Below are 17668 nucleotides of genomic sequence, written 5' to 3'. Positions count from 1 at the left end.
GATGAGTTTTAGACTTTGTTTATAAGCTGCCATCTTTCACGTGATACACAAATAGTGAAAGCGACAAGTTTTGGTGCAGATTGACAAGGATGTGTCTTTGGTACATTGTGTTAGTAATACAGACGTGATGATAATACCGTGAATCAGATTTAATAATAGTAGTGCACAGTTTCTGGACAGAGGCTCCTCAAGCTTTGATTTTTACTAAGTAGTTCTGTAGAAAGGCAGCATAAGTTCTGTATCTAGAAGCTGATGTAATTGAACTTGAATTTTGTAAGACAAATCCCAAATCAGGCTGACATTGGAGAACCTTTTTTTTGAGTTATCATATGTGCACAAATATTTCAACAATACAGGAGATCCTGAAAGAATGGCTCCCAGGCATCCAAGGATTGCATGAATGTATGAAGAACTCTCTAGTCCTAATCCGTGTGTGTAAGGAACAGGTCTCTCTCCCACTTCCTTGCTCTCGCTTCATGCTGCTCTGCCTCCCACTGGGATCGACAGAGCCTCTCACCAGTCTGCCCTTCCACAGACTTGCCCATTTCAGTTTATCTTCTATGCTGAAGCCAAGCAGAATGATCTTTCTTGAAAAATATTTTAAAATCAGATTGAGATTTTCAGACACACAGGATAAAGTAAAATTCAGTAGAAACCTACATACCTAGTACCAGGAATAAACAGATGTTAATACTTTGCCCTATTTGCGTTGTCTCTTAAAAGAGTAAAATAGTTATATGTACAGCTAGAGCCCCGTTTCCATCCTTCCCTAGGTAACCACCTTGAAAGTTGACTTACATCATTCCGTTTTTTGCACTTACACTGTATTTATATATCCATAAACAATATCGTAAACAATATCATAAACAACATGAACTATTATTTTTGTGTTTTCTAAACTTTTAAATGGTATACTATATGTGTCTTTTGCAACATTGTTTTAAAAATTTATTCATGGTAGTACATTTGTTATAATTGCTATGTATCTCATACAAATAAATTCAGTTTATTCCCCTAACATACTGCAGTTAGGTAGTTTCCAGTTTTGAGCTGTTACAAAGAGTGCTGCAGTAGATATCCTGGTGTATCTCCTTGTGTACATGCCCAAGTTTCTCTGAGGTTGACATGTGCAAGTAGGCTTTCTGGGTCGTAGCAGTTATACACGTTCACCTTTACTGTGTAATTTTAATTTTCTCCAAAGTGGTTGTACCAATTTATATTGCCTCTTTACTCTTAAACTTGTTGGTAATTGTTTTAGTTTGACTTCAGTTTTTACAGTCTGATGGGTATGAAGTAGTATCTCATTTTAATTTGTATTTCTCAGATTATACTGAGATTGAATATATCTTCATATGTTTTGACCAATTGGAATTTTTTGCGTGAGTTGCCTGTTGTTCATTTTTTTCCCCTCCTTACAATGCAGTCGTGTGTGTGTGTTTGTGTGTGTGTGCATACTATGATTTCTTTGTTGGTGGTGGTTTTGTTATATACATCTCAATATGTTGCTAGTCTTTTCACTTTATTTATGGAGTCTTGTTCAGAAACTTTAAATTATAGTGTAATCATACTTACCAATCTTTTATGTTTTTTCCTTCCTTGTGTAAGAAACCATCAAGTTCCTAAAAATACTGTTTCTTCTAAAAATTTGCAGTTTCTTTACCCACTTAGTTTCTTTTTTAAAAAATTTTATTTATTTATTTATTTATTTATGGCTGTGTTGGGTCTTTGTTTCTGTGCGAGGGCCTTCTCCAGTTGCGGCAAGTGGGGGCCACTCTTCATCGCGGTGCGTGGGCCTCTCACCATCGCGGCCTCTCTTGTTGCGGAGCACAGGCTCCAGACGCGCAGGCTCAGCAATTGTGGCTCACGGGCCCAGCCGCTCCACGGCATGTGGGATCCTCCCAGACCAGGGCTCGAACCCGTGTCCCCTGCATTGGCAGGCAGACTCTCAACCACTGTGCCACCAGGGAAGCCCCCACTTAGTTTCTTGACCCACCTGGAATTTTATTTTTGTATATGCTGAGAAGTTCACATTTTTCTTCAAAATTGACTCTTCCTTACTCTTTGATTTTTTATGCACATTGAAAAAAATTTCAAATTGCCATGGAAACTTGAATTTAATGGTTATTCCATTGAAATTATGGATTTAATTTGGAAAATTGACATTGTACAATATTGAGTCTGGAAAAAGCAGATGATTCTCATGCAGCAGCCAGTTCAAACGTCATGCCTGTTGCCTGCCCATGTGTTTACTCACATTTGCCATCAGACAATAATAGCGTTCCTTTCTTTTCTGTAAATCTTGCAGTAACCCTCATTGGCAGAGAAACGCTATCCTTGAATCATTCGAGAAAAGGGATTCTGGGAAATGTAGTTGCAGACTTCAACGCACAAGGGGTTTACTTGATTGTTGTGTATGTTTTCCTCCCAATTGATATATTTCAGAGATCTTTTTCAGCAGGACATACATCTGTAATATACAGAGACTATATTAATTTATATTTCTATCTGTAGTGTGTTGCTTTCTATTGTTTTACACCCAGCCCTCCTTATCATAAATGCCTTTTTACCTTTATTTGGCCAGCTTGTTTCAAGACCAAGTCATCCTAGCAGAAGTGATACCTGACACATGCACACGCACACATACTCAGTTCTTCTACTTCTTGAGATTGGATTAGTCTTGCTTTCTCTATGACTGCAAAATTTAGTACTTATAAGCATTTTCATCAATTTAGTACTTATAAGCATTAATTAATTCATTTCATTAATACTTACAGGCATTTTCTTTCTGCCCCTTTTTAGGCCTGGGCTTTCTTAATTATCAGTGTGTATCCTTCTGTCATAAGCACATTGTGTGTGTGCTTGTCTCCGCTACTAAACTATAGCTCCTTCAGAACAATGCTGTGCTCTTTGTTACCAGCCCAGAGCACATAGTAACAACTCAGTAACTCTTGGAATGAATGAGTGATACATAATTCTAAACAGAGGGTATATGCAGTTTTATAACCTTTTCATTTAGCAAAATATATTGCACTAGATGTTTTTTATATATTAATATGATTCCTCACAACAACCATGCAAGGCACCTCTATTTTCATAAAAAATGTTTTGTCAAGGACACATTATTAATTATGGGGCTCCTATATATAATTTGGGTTGAAACCCAGCTTCATCTCATTTTAGTGTCACGCTTCACCTAGTTGCTACGTAATCTTCCAAATTATGATATTTAATGGTTGCATCATATAACATCACGTTGATTTATCATTTTGCCTTTTAGATATTTAAATAATTGAATTATTCTTCAAAGGAGTAGATTACATTTCCAGTGTTGAGTGAACCATTGTTCTAAATAATTCTTACCATTGGTATGCATCTGATTCATCTATGTAGCTTTTAAAATTTAATTTTAACAGGCAGTCATACGGTTCACCATTTAAAAGGAATGAAAGGATATAATGTAAAAATATTTCCTTATACTTCGATCCACTCACCCCCAGGTTGTTTGGTTTCCCTTACTCTAGCCAACCAATAGTATTTTTTTTTTTTATCCCTAGAGATTTTATCATTATATAAACAAATATCAGTTGTTACTGCCTTTTACACAATGGATAGTATATCACACACTGTTGTGCGTCTTATTTCCTCTCTCTACCTCCAGGATCATTCCCTGTCAATACTTACAGAGTTTTTTTTTTTATTACTCACGGCTGCTTAGTATTTTCTTGTTTATATATTCCCAGTTCCCTATTGATATCTAGGTTGTTTTTTTGCTAATGCAAACAAGGCTGCAATGAATAACCACCTACTACAGGGCAGTTCTGTAGACATCACAGGTTAAGGGTTTGGTCCTCAGCAAGACTACCCTCACTTCAGACACCAACTGTGGCTCCAGGGTTCCCATGCCAGCCTCACTTCTGACCTACTGGCTATAAATTTTGGGCTTCCCACTACCCCCTCAGGCTTGATAATTTGCTAGAATGACTTCCAGAACTCAGGAAAATGCTATACTTATGATTACAGTTTTATTAGAGCAAAAGGATAGAGAGCTGAACCAGCAAAAGGGGGAGACACATAGACCTGAGAGGGTCCCACACTCGTTTTCTGAGTCTTCAGGATGTGTTATCTGGGTTCTTGGACTCAAATCGGTAGAAATTGATGAGGCCAGATGAGAAATTCAGGCAAGGCTTTACTGGGGCTCCAGCTGTAGCAAGAGGGAGCGAGAACAAGCAAGAGGTGCCTTTGCTTGCTCCCTGAGGCAGGCGGGGGGTGGGGGTGGGGGTGTGTGTGAGCTGGTCCCTTAAATGGGGTTTACGGTAGGGGCAGCTCGGTGGATAGGGACAGAGGGGTGGCTTAGGTGGTCTGCCCACCCCCTTGGTGGAGCTGTGTGCAGGGATCATGCATGTTACCCTGCTTTTTTTCCTAACACCTTAGAAGTGGCAGTTGGGCTTTTGATCCTGTTGTATTTTGTTGTTTGCAATTTGCCCCAACTGCACATGCATGCAGTTATTTTTAGTCCCTTATAGTTTCTTTGTATTCTGTTGCTTGAAGAGACGTTTGTCCAGGTGTAAGCACTGCGACAGAGCCCAGGTCCCAGGTCCCAGCCTGTCTCAGACAGATCACCCTCGTAGCTTGTTGGTACTTCAGTGTAAAGATTATTTATTTGGGGGGATTCAATTCATAGGTATGATGGGTTGAATCATTGGCCACATGATTGAACTCAATCTCTAGCCTCCTCCCCTCCCTGGAGTTCAGGAGGTAAGGCTAATATCACGTGGCTCACAGCCCCAATCCTTTTATCACACGATGGTTCTTTCAGCATGGTCAACCCCAATCTGGAACAATCTAGAGGCCTGCCTTGAGTCACCTCATTAGTGTAAACCAGTGTATGGTCCTTGGAGCTCACCATGAATAACAAAGAGACTTCTATCACTTGGGAAATACCAAGGATTCAGATGCTCTCAGGTACCCAGGACAAAGACCAGACAAATTCTTTATTATATAACACCTACATATATCACTTTGCTCATGTACAAATGTACCAACTACAGGTTAAATTCCTCTTTCTCCTCCCTCTTTCTTTTCCTCCCTTCACATAATTTAATAATCAAAACCAGATAAAGCTATACTTGAGAAGTCTTTCCCCCATTTTGTGTCTCATGAGTAAAATTTGTACAGCTCATTCCAAATGAATAACCATGTTTGTTTCCTCTGTAGCCTTAGTGTTTCTATATGCAGATAAAAGCAAATACAAATATGTCTTTTTCTTGTCAACTTAAAAACGCACAACGCAAAACTGAGTCGAGTTTGTTTCAGCCTGGGAACCAGGCTTCCAGAGAGCTCTGAGAAACTGTTCTAAGGACGTAAGGGAGGAGGTCAACATTTGTGATTTTGACGAATCTGGTACATGCAACCAAGCGCACATCTCGGTAGAAGGTTGCTGCTAGTCACAAGGAGCACGTGTCTTAGTTAATGGTTTTAGTGCTTTTCTAAGTATGGGAAGATGCAAGAGTTTGGGGTTCATAAAATTTTCTCCTGAAAATATCTAACTATCTGAAGGCCTGTTCTGCCAGTTTTCCCAGAACACAGAGTGCCTCCTTCCTGATCTCCACCCTGAACTCCTTTCAGGGTGTGTTAAAGGTCAGAGACTGTAGTGACTCAGTCCTTGTAGACATTCTTCAGTTGGCGCGCTCTTTCTTACACAAAAGACATCAGACTTTATAGACCCAATGTAACTTGCTCTTTTCACTTAAAAATGTATCCTGGAAATGTATTTCCATATCAGTAGAATATGCGTTCGTAGTTTGCTGGATATTGACAAGTCGCTTTCCCACAGAGATTATGTTAATAACTGATTAGATATGTTAATAACTCATTCATTCTAGGATCTAAACAGTTTTAGACTTTTTGATCTTTTCCAGTTTGAGAGATGATCAACGATACATCCATATAGTTTAATTTGATTTTCTTTTACGAGGTTGAGCATCTCTTTATATGAGACATTTATGTTTCCTTTCCTATGAATTGTTTGTTTCTGTTCTTTGCCTTTTTTAATAGTGGATTCTTCCCACCCCCCCAATATTTGTCATTTGTTTCACTTTTTGGTTACATTTTTTTAATGCAGAAATTTAATATTTTTAGATGTTTAAATTTATGAATTTTTATTATGTCTTCTAAATTTTTGTGTCTTCTCTGTTAGATTTTTTTTAAAACTGTTGGGTGGCTTCTTCTAGTAATTTTATAGTTTTTTTCTATTTTTATTAAGGTATAATTTAGATATAGTAAAATTTACGCTTTTTAGTATACAGTTTTGTGAGTTTGTACAAATGCATACAGTCATGTAATGACCACTGCAGTCAAGATAGAGAACAATTCCATCACCCCTAAAAATTCCTTTCTACCCCTTTGTATTCATCCCTTCCCCAGGTCCCTAGCTCCTAACAACTACTTATCTTTTTTCTGTCCTTAAGGTTTTGGCTTTTGCATAATGTCATAAGAAATAGAATCAGTATACAGCCTTTCACTTAGCATAATGCATTTGGTATTGTCAATTTTTTTTAAAAAAGGACATTCTAGTAGGTGTGTAATAGTATCTCATTGTATTTTATTTTGTGTTTTTCTAATGATTAATGTCTATATTTTTCATGTCTGTATATCTTTGGTGAAGTGTCAAATTGTTTACATCTTTTGCCCATTTAAAAAATTGGACTGTCCTATTATTGAGTTATAGGAGTTCTTCATTTATTTTGGATATAATTCCTTTGTCATCTATCTAATTTGCAAGCACTTTCAGTCTGTGGCCTGTGTTTTCATTCTTTTAATGATGTCTTTCAAAGAGCAGAAATTCTTTGTTTTGATGAATTTTAAGAAATCAGTATTTTTATTTTGGGTTGTACTTTTGATATCATCTCTAAGAAATCTTTGCCTTCACCATCGTCACAAACATTTCCTCCTATATTTTCTTTTAGAAATTTTATAGTTTCAGATTGTACATTTAGGCCTGTGAGCCATTGTAAGTTAATTGTATGTAGTATCAGGTAGAGGTCTCAGGTTTTGCTGCTGTTGTTGTTTTGGCAAATGAATTATCTAATTGTTCCAGACTATTTGTTGGAAAGATTATTTTTTCTCTGTTGAACTGCCTTTTGCACCTTTGTCAAAAGTCAGTTGACGACATATGTGTGGATATATTTCCAGACTCTTCCATTCCAGCCCATCAGATCTATATGTCTGCCCTTTGTCCAGTGTGACACTGTCTTGATTACTGTAGCCTTCTAGTAGTGTGACTCCTGCAACTTCATTCTTCATAAAATTTGTTTTGGATCTTGTAGTTCCATTGCCTTTCCATATAAATTTTTGAATCTGCTTATTCATTTCTGCAAATACCACTGGGACTTTGGGATTGCACTGAGTCTATAGATTAAATGAGGAAAAATAGACATCTTAACAATAATGAGTCTTCCAGGTACGTGAATGTGGTATCTTTCTTCATTTATTTAGGTCTTTGATTTCCTTTATCAATATTTTATAGTTTTAGCATGCAGATTCTGCATATATTTTGTTAAATTATACCTTAGTATTTCTAATTTGGGGTGCTATTATAAATGGTACTGCTTAAAAATTTTTTTATTTTTAGTTCATTGGTAGTATGTAGAAATACAATTGTATTCTATGACTTTGCTAAACTTATTAGTTCTGGAAACGTTTTTAGACATGTTCATGAGATTTTCTACATAGACAATCATGTTGTCTGCTAATACAGGTAGTTTTCTTTCTTTCTTTCCAAATTGTATGCCCTTTATTTCTTCTCATAGTGCTATCGCAGTGGCTAGGAGTTCCAATATGATAAATTGAATAGGAGTGGTGAGGGCAGACATCCCTGACTTTCTTCCCATCTCAGAGAGAAATCAGTCAGTAGTTTCCCAGTACTTTTATATTTCTTTAAACACATACAGCTCAATATAGTGATCACTTAATCTTTTTGAGTCCTAGTTAATTTTATTTTCCAGGTGGCTTCCACTTTTCCTGATGTCATTCACTGACTTGTATACCTTGTGATTCCTAATGCATTATATGTATGTACATCTCTCTCTCTCTCACACACACACACACAAACAGAAGTTTGAACTTCTGTCAAAGCACTTATTGTACTGCTTTGCAGTTTACTTTTTACTTATCTTTTTCCCTTACTAGAAGACAAACATTTTGAGGGGGATAGGAAATGGTGCCTACCCTCAAGGAACTTATGTCGTGAATAATTGGTATTAGGTTGGCCCATGTGAAATTGCCGATGTTAATTTTTAACCTGTAGAATCTTGTATCTACTTGGGACAAAAACAGAAAAAAGAAAATGAAATTTCTCTTCTGCTAACAAGATCCAGTCATCAGTATGAGAAATAAATATCCATGCATAGCAAATTGTTCATGACTGTTGTTTGCAGAGTCATAGGGGTATACTGATGTGAGTGGCATACGGCCTCGCCCTGGAGGAGCTGCTGTGCTATGAGGACGGGGTGTGTAACTCAATGGTTCATCTGTCCTTATGTGCACCATATAGCCTCATTGTGAATCCACTCGTGATCCTAGACTCATGCTTCTCAGTGTCTTGGATTACAAGACATTTTGGCAGTGATTTCTCCAAATAAGTTACTGCAAAGTTTGACAAACTTTGCTGTGTGATTATTTTGTGTGAAAAGATACTCTGTGTACATTTTTCAGTTTGATACAGCTTAATTATTTCAGTCACTTAGCATCTTGTGGGTTGAGTAAACAAGAATAGTAAATTAAGAGCACCAAACATTTTCCCTTTCGAAATAACTTGATATTTCAAAAGAAGAGGAAGCAAAACTCTGTTGCATTTCTTTACTCTAATTTTTTTGTGAAGTTTTTTTATTGTAAATTATATGTAGAGCGAAACAATATTTTTGTATTTTATGTATATTTGTATACTATTTAGACTCTCAAGCCGGCCTTTTACTACACCATTTTACAAGTCTGGGAAAAGGGTGTATAAGCTTCATGAAGCCAGAAACAATTTCTTTTGTTCACTGCTGTATTCCTTGTACTTAGCACATATGAAGTTATTAACAAATGATTATTGAATAAGTATTTGTGGCTTACGAGGCTAGGCTAGCTGGATTTGGTTAGAGTAAAAAAATGTAATTTTTACATGAGATATATAAATATTACTTAGCACAAATGAAAGTTATTGCAGTTACTTATTGCTTGATAAGCATCAAAAGGTTTCCATAGTTTTAGAGGCTATTAAATTGTATTGGTAAATGCTATAGTAACAGAAAGCTATTAATATTAATCACAAATTCTCTTTTAATACTGTTTTGAGCTTGATTGTTAACAGGGTTAAAACATTAAACCTGTTAAAACCTGTAAAACACCATCTTTCATTTGAAACTCTTGTTTAAAAATTCGAGATTCAGGGAAGACTACCTTTGAATTGGTAATAATACAATAGGTGTACTCAGGAAATTACTTCTTTTGTGTTTGCTGCCACCAAATGGCAAGTTAATATTACTACTATGTCTGTTACATTAATATGGTAGAAGACATAGTAAAAGTAATGCCCCTTGACTATTTTTTTGACAAGGTTAATTTTTTCATAAAGAGTTTTGACAAGAGGAGAAATAACAATTTTTAATATGTTTAGAACTGTAGTTAACCTTCTTCTGCCAGGTGGATAGGATGGTTTCTGTCTTCTTCTAACATACTGGAAAGGCATATTAGAACATAGCAATAATCACTATGAGAACAACGCTAAAACTGATGATTCTTTCAGACTAATAATAAATATCGTTGACAGAATCCTTTTATACAGAGAACTTAATTCTGACATTTGATCTTTCTAAGTCAGTGCACCTGAGAATTAAGGCTCCAGAGTATTTTAGGCCTAATTTTATTTATTTGAAGACAAGCCATTTCACTAAAAATAACTGTTGTGATATGAGCCTGAAAAAATTATTATATATGAGTAAAAAAAGAGGAGTAACTCCAATGTTCAATCTTAGGAAATTGGTTAAATATAATACAGATGATAGTACTTTTGAATGTTATGTTACATAGTCATTGAAGGTGTTAAAGAGGAATATTCAAGAACATGAGTAAGGTCCACATTGTCAAGTGGAAGAAATTGGAGAGAAGCAAGTTACTAAATAGTATATTATCACAAATTTTTAGTACATATATAGAAAATAATTATCAGTGTTTATCTTTGGGAGATATTGTTATTTCTTAAATTTATGTATTTCTAAAATGACCATGTTTTTAATATTCAGAAATTATGTAGATTGAATATTTTATACTTTATAGACAGTTTCTTAGATTAAGATATGCCCGTGAAATTATTTGATAAATGTTATAGTAAATATATTTGGATAGTTTTTTGTTTTTTTAATTAATGAGAATGTCTTGTTGCTAGCAATTCTGAGAATCTAACCCCACTTTTTGAGTCTCTTCAGAGAATCCAGCAAGAAATCGTTCATATATAAAGAAAACCTTTTAAAAACTCTGTCTCATTACACAGATTAATAATTTTCTTTCTTTTTAAAAATAATTTTCTTTCTTGATAGAAGGGTAAAACTAAGTTCTGAATTAGTAAGATTTTTGAATATGATCTAGTAATTCAAAGTACTATATTGTAGCCCTTCATTTCTAGGGTCAGCATATTCTTGCTTTTGGTATTTGTTTTCTGCTACAGGCCTGATATTGGAATTGAAACAATACCACTACTGCTTCTACCAGAGGAAATAGTGTGGGAATTCCTATTATGCTAGGTGGTTTTCCCATAGTCTCTCTTCAGTAATAGAGGCAGCTCTTGTAATTTGTTAGTTTGTTGCTATTTACACATGGTTGTAACTTAAACTTCGCTTTTATATATAAGTGTATGTGAATAAATACTTAGTGTCAATGCAAATCCTGTGTTGTAGACATTCTGTTTGTAAGTGTGGTGGGCCCTGTATTCGTGCGAAACTTAGTATAGCAACTTACTTAATAATTCAAATAGATTTTCAGTGGAGGGGGCTTAAGAATCTAATAAGCTGTCACTCTGTTGGAGCTTGGAGAAGAGAATATTAAATAGCTGATGATGACACTGCAGTTAGTTTTATTTTATGCTGAAACACTGATGTAGTACTGGACGTGTTCTTCCTTCTCTTGTCTGACTGGTGTCTCCCTGCTCCTAGCTCGTTTTCCTCTGTGTTCCATGTTTGTGATGTACACTGTAGACATGTCAGCCATTCACTGTAGACATGTCAGCCTGTCATCCCCAGGGAGCCTCACTATGAGAGTGACGCCTGTGTTGTTAGTGAAAGTAGTTTAAAAAGCTGCAGGTGTCAAACTGAAGGCACTAGTGAAGACAATATAAGCTAGTTTGATATCATTGGTATGGTTTGTTAGGCTTCTTATTTGAAATTCATGCATACTGAAAGATTGTGTAGAAAGGAAGAAACTATAGCCCAGTCATTGGCTTCTTTACCATTACCAAGTGGCAGCCTGCCATACTTTGTGATAAATAGTTTATGATGATTATCAAATGGTAATACCATTTGATATTAAGTAGACTTAATGCAACGTTGTTTCAAAACAAAAAAATCACCCTTATTAGCTTTTTGCTTTTTAGTAATTTATTAGTTACCTTTTTTTTTTTTTTTTTAGAAGAGGGTGATCAGAGAGGTGTTATTGGAAGCTGAAAATTTTTATCCATCTATATTCCGGTAGATGGGGAGCAGATTTTTGGGAAAGCATTATTAGGTTGTATTCTTCAACTTGGAATAATTTTGATGATGTCAAGTATTCATATTCTCTTTAGCAATTCTGAATTCTGAATGCATTAACCAATTGTGAATCTTTACCTGGCTTTTCAGGATTATCTACCAACTTATCATTTAAATAAAAATGAAACATAGGATGCCTCTCATTTGTTGTTACCTGGAATGGCCCTTGCTGAGTAGAATTCCACTGGAAATTCATCCCTCACACACCTTATTTCTGTTCTTTAGAAACTGTTTTCTAACCTCTGGCTCAGTAAAGGCCCTGGGTGAGTCTTGAATTTAGTCAAGCATTTGGGTAATGGGTGGGCAAGTCAGAAAAGGGAAAAATGTCAAACTTAAGGTAGTAAGAATAAGATTTGATTGGGAAAATGGTAACAAATAGCAGACACCATCAACATCATTTAGCCCATTTATTTTTTCTTTCCTGGTAATTTGTATTGGAGACCATGTAGAGTCACAAATTTATAAGTTGTAATTTTCATCTTTTACCACTGGATGGTGCTTTTGCATTGGTTTCTGCAAATTTTCTAACTTTACATAGGGAATCATTTTTAAATTCTTCGTAAAGAACCAGTGAAGTTAAGATAGCGGTATATACTGCTCTTATAGGTAGGTAAATTAAAACTAGTGAAACATAGTTTTAATCATTTGTGATCTAATACTCAGTTTAATTTTTAAAAAAAGATAATAAGTCTTTGTGTATGAAATGGTTAAGAGCTATACATGACTAGATTTTTTATATAATCTTCAATCTACTACATTAGAACCGTCTTAGATGTTTTGATTTTTTAGGTGGTACTGTAATTTAAATGGCATCTAAATAAAACACAGTTTCTTAATTTGTAAAGTTAGAAAAAATTCAGAGAGCTCAGGCTTTAAAAATTGTCCTTGATCATTTTGTTTTTCTCTCCTATCCAGTAGCCACCCAAACGTCTTCATTGAAGCCTTTTTATTTCACAAATATTATATTCAAATTCTCTTCTGTTAGTTATCAAAGGACTTTTTGATCGTTATCCTGCTTGACTAAATTGAATGCTTGGGTCTGTAGAGTTTATTTGGGATTGTAACAAGGTTGTGGAAATCTCACTTCAAGGAAATAATAGTCTCGCATTAAAAGCATTCATGTATTTTAAAAAGCAAAGTAAGTACAGACAATAGAACATCAGTGTCTCCAAACACCTTTCTCTGAGGCCTTCTTTCTTCTGTCTAGTCTGTCATTACTATTTCCTTTTCTGTTCCTTGAAAGATTTTTTTATATAAAAATAAAGTTATAAAAATAAGCATTTAAATTACGCCTTCTTATAGTCTCCTCTTCACTGGTGATTTGATGCCTTTGAGGTGCGAATTTAGAGGCCAGCTTCAAGCCTTAACAGCCTTGGTCTGTGCTCAGTGCCCAGCTGTTGCAGGTTCTCCGGAGCTGCGGGTGATGGCTCTGCCTTCATGGGTCTGCTTCTTAACAGCAAGCCTTCCATCCAGGCAGTGTTCAGGTTTTGGTCCCAACACTTATTAATGTGAATTTTTGTCATTTAACCCGTGTAGGACTTATTTTTCTTTACCGTTAAATAGTGGTTGAGTTTAGCAAATCATGACTAAGGAATAGTGTTACTCAGAAAAAACCAAATATGTGAACATATGGAGGAATGAACAAATTATCCATAATCCTACCACTCATCTAACTAATCTCTCGATACTGTTGTTGCTTTTTTTAAAAAAAAATCCTTCTGATCTTCATTATTGAACATAATTAGAATCATATTGTGTGCAGTGGTGTGTTCCACTTAACATTTATGGGTATTGCCTCATGCTTTAAAAAATTCGGTTTTTAAATATCATTCAGTTTCACTGTATGATATATTCTAAATTTTAAATTATTGTTTAACACTTAGGTTGTTGTTAATGTTTTCTTATCAATGCTCCTTCAGTAAAATCTTGATATGTAAATTTTATAGGCTTCACATTTACTTCCTTATGTCTACTTTCTTGCAAGTAGAAATGCTAGTTTAAAAACTTTGAAAGATTTATCAGTGCTATTTGACAGCAGTTGGCAAAATTTATTTCCCCAGAAATGTCCTAATTTATTCCTCTTACCATCCTTTGTAGCCTCTGGCTTAGACTATTTCAGTAGCCTACTATTGTTTTCTCTGCCTTTAGTATCACCTCATTTTTAGGTCATCCTTCATACTACGTCCACATTGAGGCCTCTAAGATACAAATCTGATTATGTCAATTTTTGACTTACAATTTTTTAGTGGTCTCCCCACCATTCTGCAGTTAAAATGTGTATATGTCAGTGTGGCATTTAAGGCCCTTCATGGTTTGGCCCCTACCTAATTTTCCAGCCTTATTTTATGCAACCCTACTATATATTTTGTGGATAAGCAGGTAGAAAGGGAGCATTCTAGGCAGAGGGAACAGTGTAGACAGTGGCACAGCTGCATGAAATGATATGGTATATTACAATATTAACAAGTATATTTGCATTTGTGAAACTTAAAGACAAGGTAGTGGTGGGTGCCTTCAGTGTTGTGTTTTATTAAAATTTAGTTGACTAAATAAAAGCAGGCAAATAACATTCTATCTGTGATTTAGAGAAGTGACTTGTGGTATAGAAAATTGTTAATCAGGACTCTTGGTTACAAATGGCAGAAATCCCAACTCAAAGTGGCTTAAATGCAAAAGAAAACTGATTAGCCAGGCAGTAGGGATAGTCAGGCAGAGCTCCATCCAGGACTTGGTGACAGTGGAGTCCCCTCATCCCTTACCCTTTTAAAGCTGTATCCTTTTTTTCTCTTCTACAGGCAGTTCAGCTTACATTTCCTTACAGTCCCAAAAGAAGAAGAGAGTATTTTTCCCTGATATCCTCAGCAGGAAACTAAAACCTTGAGGAAAATCCTGCCTGGCTTTGATTTTATGTTCATCCCTGACCTAAACATGTGACTAGGAGTAGGGGGTGCTCTGGCCAGTCCTCGGTCTCTTGTATATCTTTGGACCAGATGCACTCCCTAAAGCAAGGGATTCTTGTGAAGGAACCCATGTCTGCTACAAGGATGGATAGAACTGGAAAAAGGAGAGCCAAGAGTTGAGAGACCAGTTAGGAGGTGGTTTTGATAATTCAGATGAGGACTGAAGTGGGTCTGAACTAGGTCCCTGTGGATGAAGAGAGTTCAGGAAGATTTTAGGTAGAATGCCTAAAACTTGGCAACTAACTAGAATTGGGAGATAAAGTAAGGGAAGTCTTCTAGATAATTCTTTTTGTGTACTACGTATATGACAGTGTCAATGCTGTTAACCAACCTGGGAATTTCAGCAGAAGAACCGTTTGGGGTTCTTGGACTAGAGATGGTATGTTGAATTTTGATATGCCGAGTCTGAGATAATACAGAACATGCAGATAAAAGGGCCCATTGAGCATTTGGAAGTTGTGTTTGGAGGTTAGGACTGGAAATAAAGTCTTGGAAATATCACATAAATGATGACTCATATTATAGAAACAGATGAGATTGTCCAGGAAGAGATTGTAGACCAGGAGGAAGAAAAGTGGACTGAAAGGAAAGCCAATATTTAGGTATAGGGGGTGGAAGAAAAGCCAAATGAAAGGGACTACAAAAAAGGTTTAAAAAATAGATGAAAATTTTATGGAAATAGCAAGAAGAGAGTTTAATAAAGATCACTGGTGTCCAGTATTGTAGACTAGTTGAGAAAAATAAAGATTTTGCAGTTGGTTATCATTGGTGACCTTAGAGCAGTATCAGTTGAGTGGTGGTTGAGAATGGAGTCTGGCTGCAGTAGGGAGAAACAAGTAAAAATGGAGTAGTACAGGGGGGCAGAGTTTTCTGTAGGCTAAGAGAAAGGAACAGGGGCAGCAGTGAGGAGTAAATCAAAGTGATATAAGAAAGGAGTTGAAATTGATAGAGTAAGATCTGTTAAGGAGATGGAAATTTTCTTTTTAAATGTACTTTTTTTCCCTCTGTGCCTACAGGTTCCTCCCATCAGACTGCAGAGTCATTGAGGTTTGGTATCTGGCATGTAAGAAGTGTTTAGTAAATGAGTACTGAATGAATGAAAGATCAGAGGGAAAAAATGGAAAATAACTATCTTGGGGGTAAACCAGAAGAAAGTTGAAGGACTCCATCTTTGTTGTCCTCTTATTCTCTGAGGTAGAATGCCAACAGAATGAATGCTTCCCCAGCTTACTTACCTTACATCGCTGCTGTGAGGGACTAACGTGAGAACAGTTGTGAAGTGCTGGTACAAGTGGAAGGGAGTATTACTTTTCATTTCTGGCATCTTAGTTTTGAAAGGGACTTCGAGTCAGATGACAGTTCTCACCAACTCAGAAATCCCATTTACTTCCTTAACAACTGATTTAACTTCTTTTAGGTGTGTGATGTGTGGGAAGAGCCAGGCTTTGGAGACAGATGGGCCAGGGTAAGAATCCAGTTTTCTACAGTTCTTAGCTGTGTGATTTCCAGTTTTAACTTGTCTAGCTCAGAATTTATCTGTGAAATGGAGTGTATTTTGCAGGTATGTTGTTACAAGTTAAGTACACATTAAGCGCCTAGAATCATCGTAAGTAGGTATTCAGGTGACCTGGGATATTCGTCCCTGCCCCATATGAGCAGCCAACCTGTTCCATCTTCAGATAAAATGCTAGGTAAAAAAGTACTATCTTATATTGAACCAGATTTTATCTTCCTGCTTGTTACTATTCATTGATCCTAGTTCTTATTTCCAGACCTATGCAGTTTGGTATCTCTTCGCAATGACAGCATTTCAGATACTTTAAAGCTGGCATATTCTCCCTGTCTCCAAACCCCTCAGCTTCACTGATCCACGATCATTCCTCGCTGCCTTCTTTGAATGTGTTCTGGTCTCATTACTCTAGGTGTGGTTTGACCTATGTCTAGTAGTGTTAGCCTTACTTTTCCTAGAAGAGAAAAGTGGGATTAACAGGAAACATTTTTGACATAAAACTTTGATTTTAATTGGTCAGAATTAAAGTGTAATTTTACAATTTTATATTCTAAAGTATACTATTCTCTTTTGTCAATAATATTCATAAAATGATCGCCTTTCATCTGTCTTAAGATAAATTATTGGCGACTGATTTTTTTTCCCTTTTAAAAATAAATCTCTAGAGTTCTCAGAGTATCTCATAATGGGGGGAAAACTAAACTATTGAAATAAAATGCCAAGATTTAATTTTTCTATATAGTAAATAGTATACTGTTAGTTGCCTACTCACTGGCCATTACCCACTTCCTTCCTTGCAGGCCCCCAGTTTTGTTTGGTTGCCCACCTCTATCTCACATGACTTGGAGGAGTCCCTGATAGTGTAAGCTAATCATGGTAATCCTGCTCTGCTTAGTAGTGAGCAAGGTCTGGTCACATATCAGGGAAAGTCAGTTTAGGTATTGGGTTCACCAAAAAGTTCGTTCAGGTTTTTCTATAACATCTTACGGGAAAACCCGAACGAACTTTTTGACCAACCCAACAGCTTCTGGGGAAGTCTTCTTTGTACCTAAAAAAGGAGACACAGAAGAAAACTCCCCCTTCTGCTGGACAGCAATATGTGTCTGATATGATGCCTTGAAGTATGGCAGGTATTATTTTGTGACTGTGAAGGTAATTATCCTAAGGTCCATGCTGAGTCTGACAGAAAAGCTGGAAGGAGCCCAGGTGTCTTACGTGATAGCGTTGAGTAACCAAATCAGTCACCTTGGAGCCCCCTTATTTCACTTCTTTTTGTTTATGATGATAAGACTCTATTGTTTAAACTAGTTTGGTGTAACACGCTATTTTATTTTAGTTAAGGATAGCCCTGATATTAAAGAACAAACATATTTGATAATCTGTTGTGCAGAAAATTAGATACTTTGTGGAAGACCCAT

At 36.2% G+C, this 17668-nt stretch overlaps 1 protein-coding gene across 2 annotated transcripts in view; it reads left to right on the top strand.

Annotated features, from left to right (window-relative positions):
* ANKRD28 (ankyrin repeat domain 28) overlaps positions 1-17668 on the top strand; it is a 175858-nt gene that overhangs the window by 26861 nt on the left and 131329 nt on the right. The window contains exon 2 of one of the 2 annotated variants that reach the window (XM_059920371.1): positions 16158-16205. The exons of the other annotated variant lie outside the window; for it this stretch is intronic. Coding sequence (XP_059776354.1) covers positions 16158-16205 — 48 coding nt within the window. The remainder of the gene's footprint in view (positions 1-16157; positions 16206-17668) is intronic. 2 annotated transcript variants of the gene reach the window in all.

The sequence above is a fragment of the Balaenoptera ricei genome, chromosome 4 (assembly GCF_028023285.1).
Source record: "Balaenoptera ricei isolate mBalRic1 chromosome 4, mBalRic1.hap2, whole genome shotgun sequence".
Classification (NCBI taxonomy): Eukaryota; Metazoa; Chordata; class Mammalia; order Artiodactyla; family Balaenopteridae; genus Balaenoptera; species Balaenoptera ricei.
The sequence above is the reverse complement of the archived record's forward strand: the minus strand, read 5'-3'. Positions and strand labels throughout refer to the sequence as shown.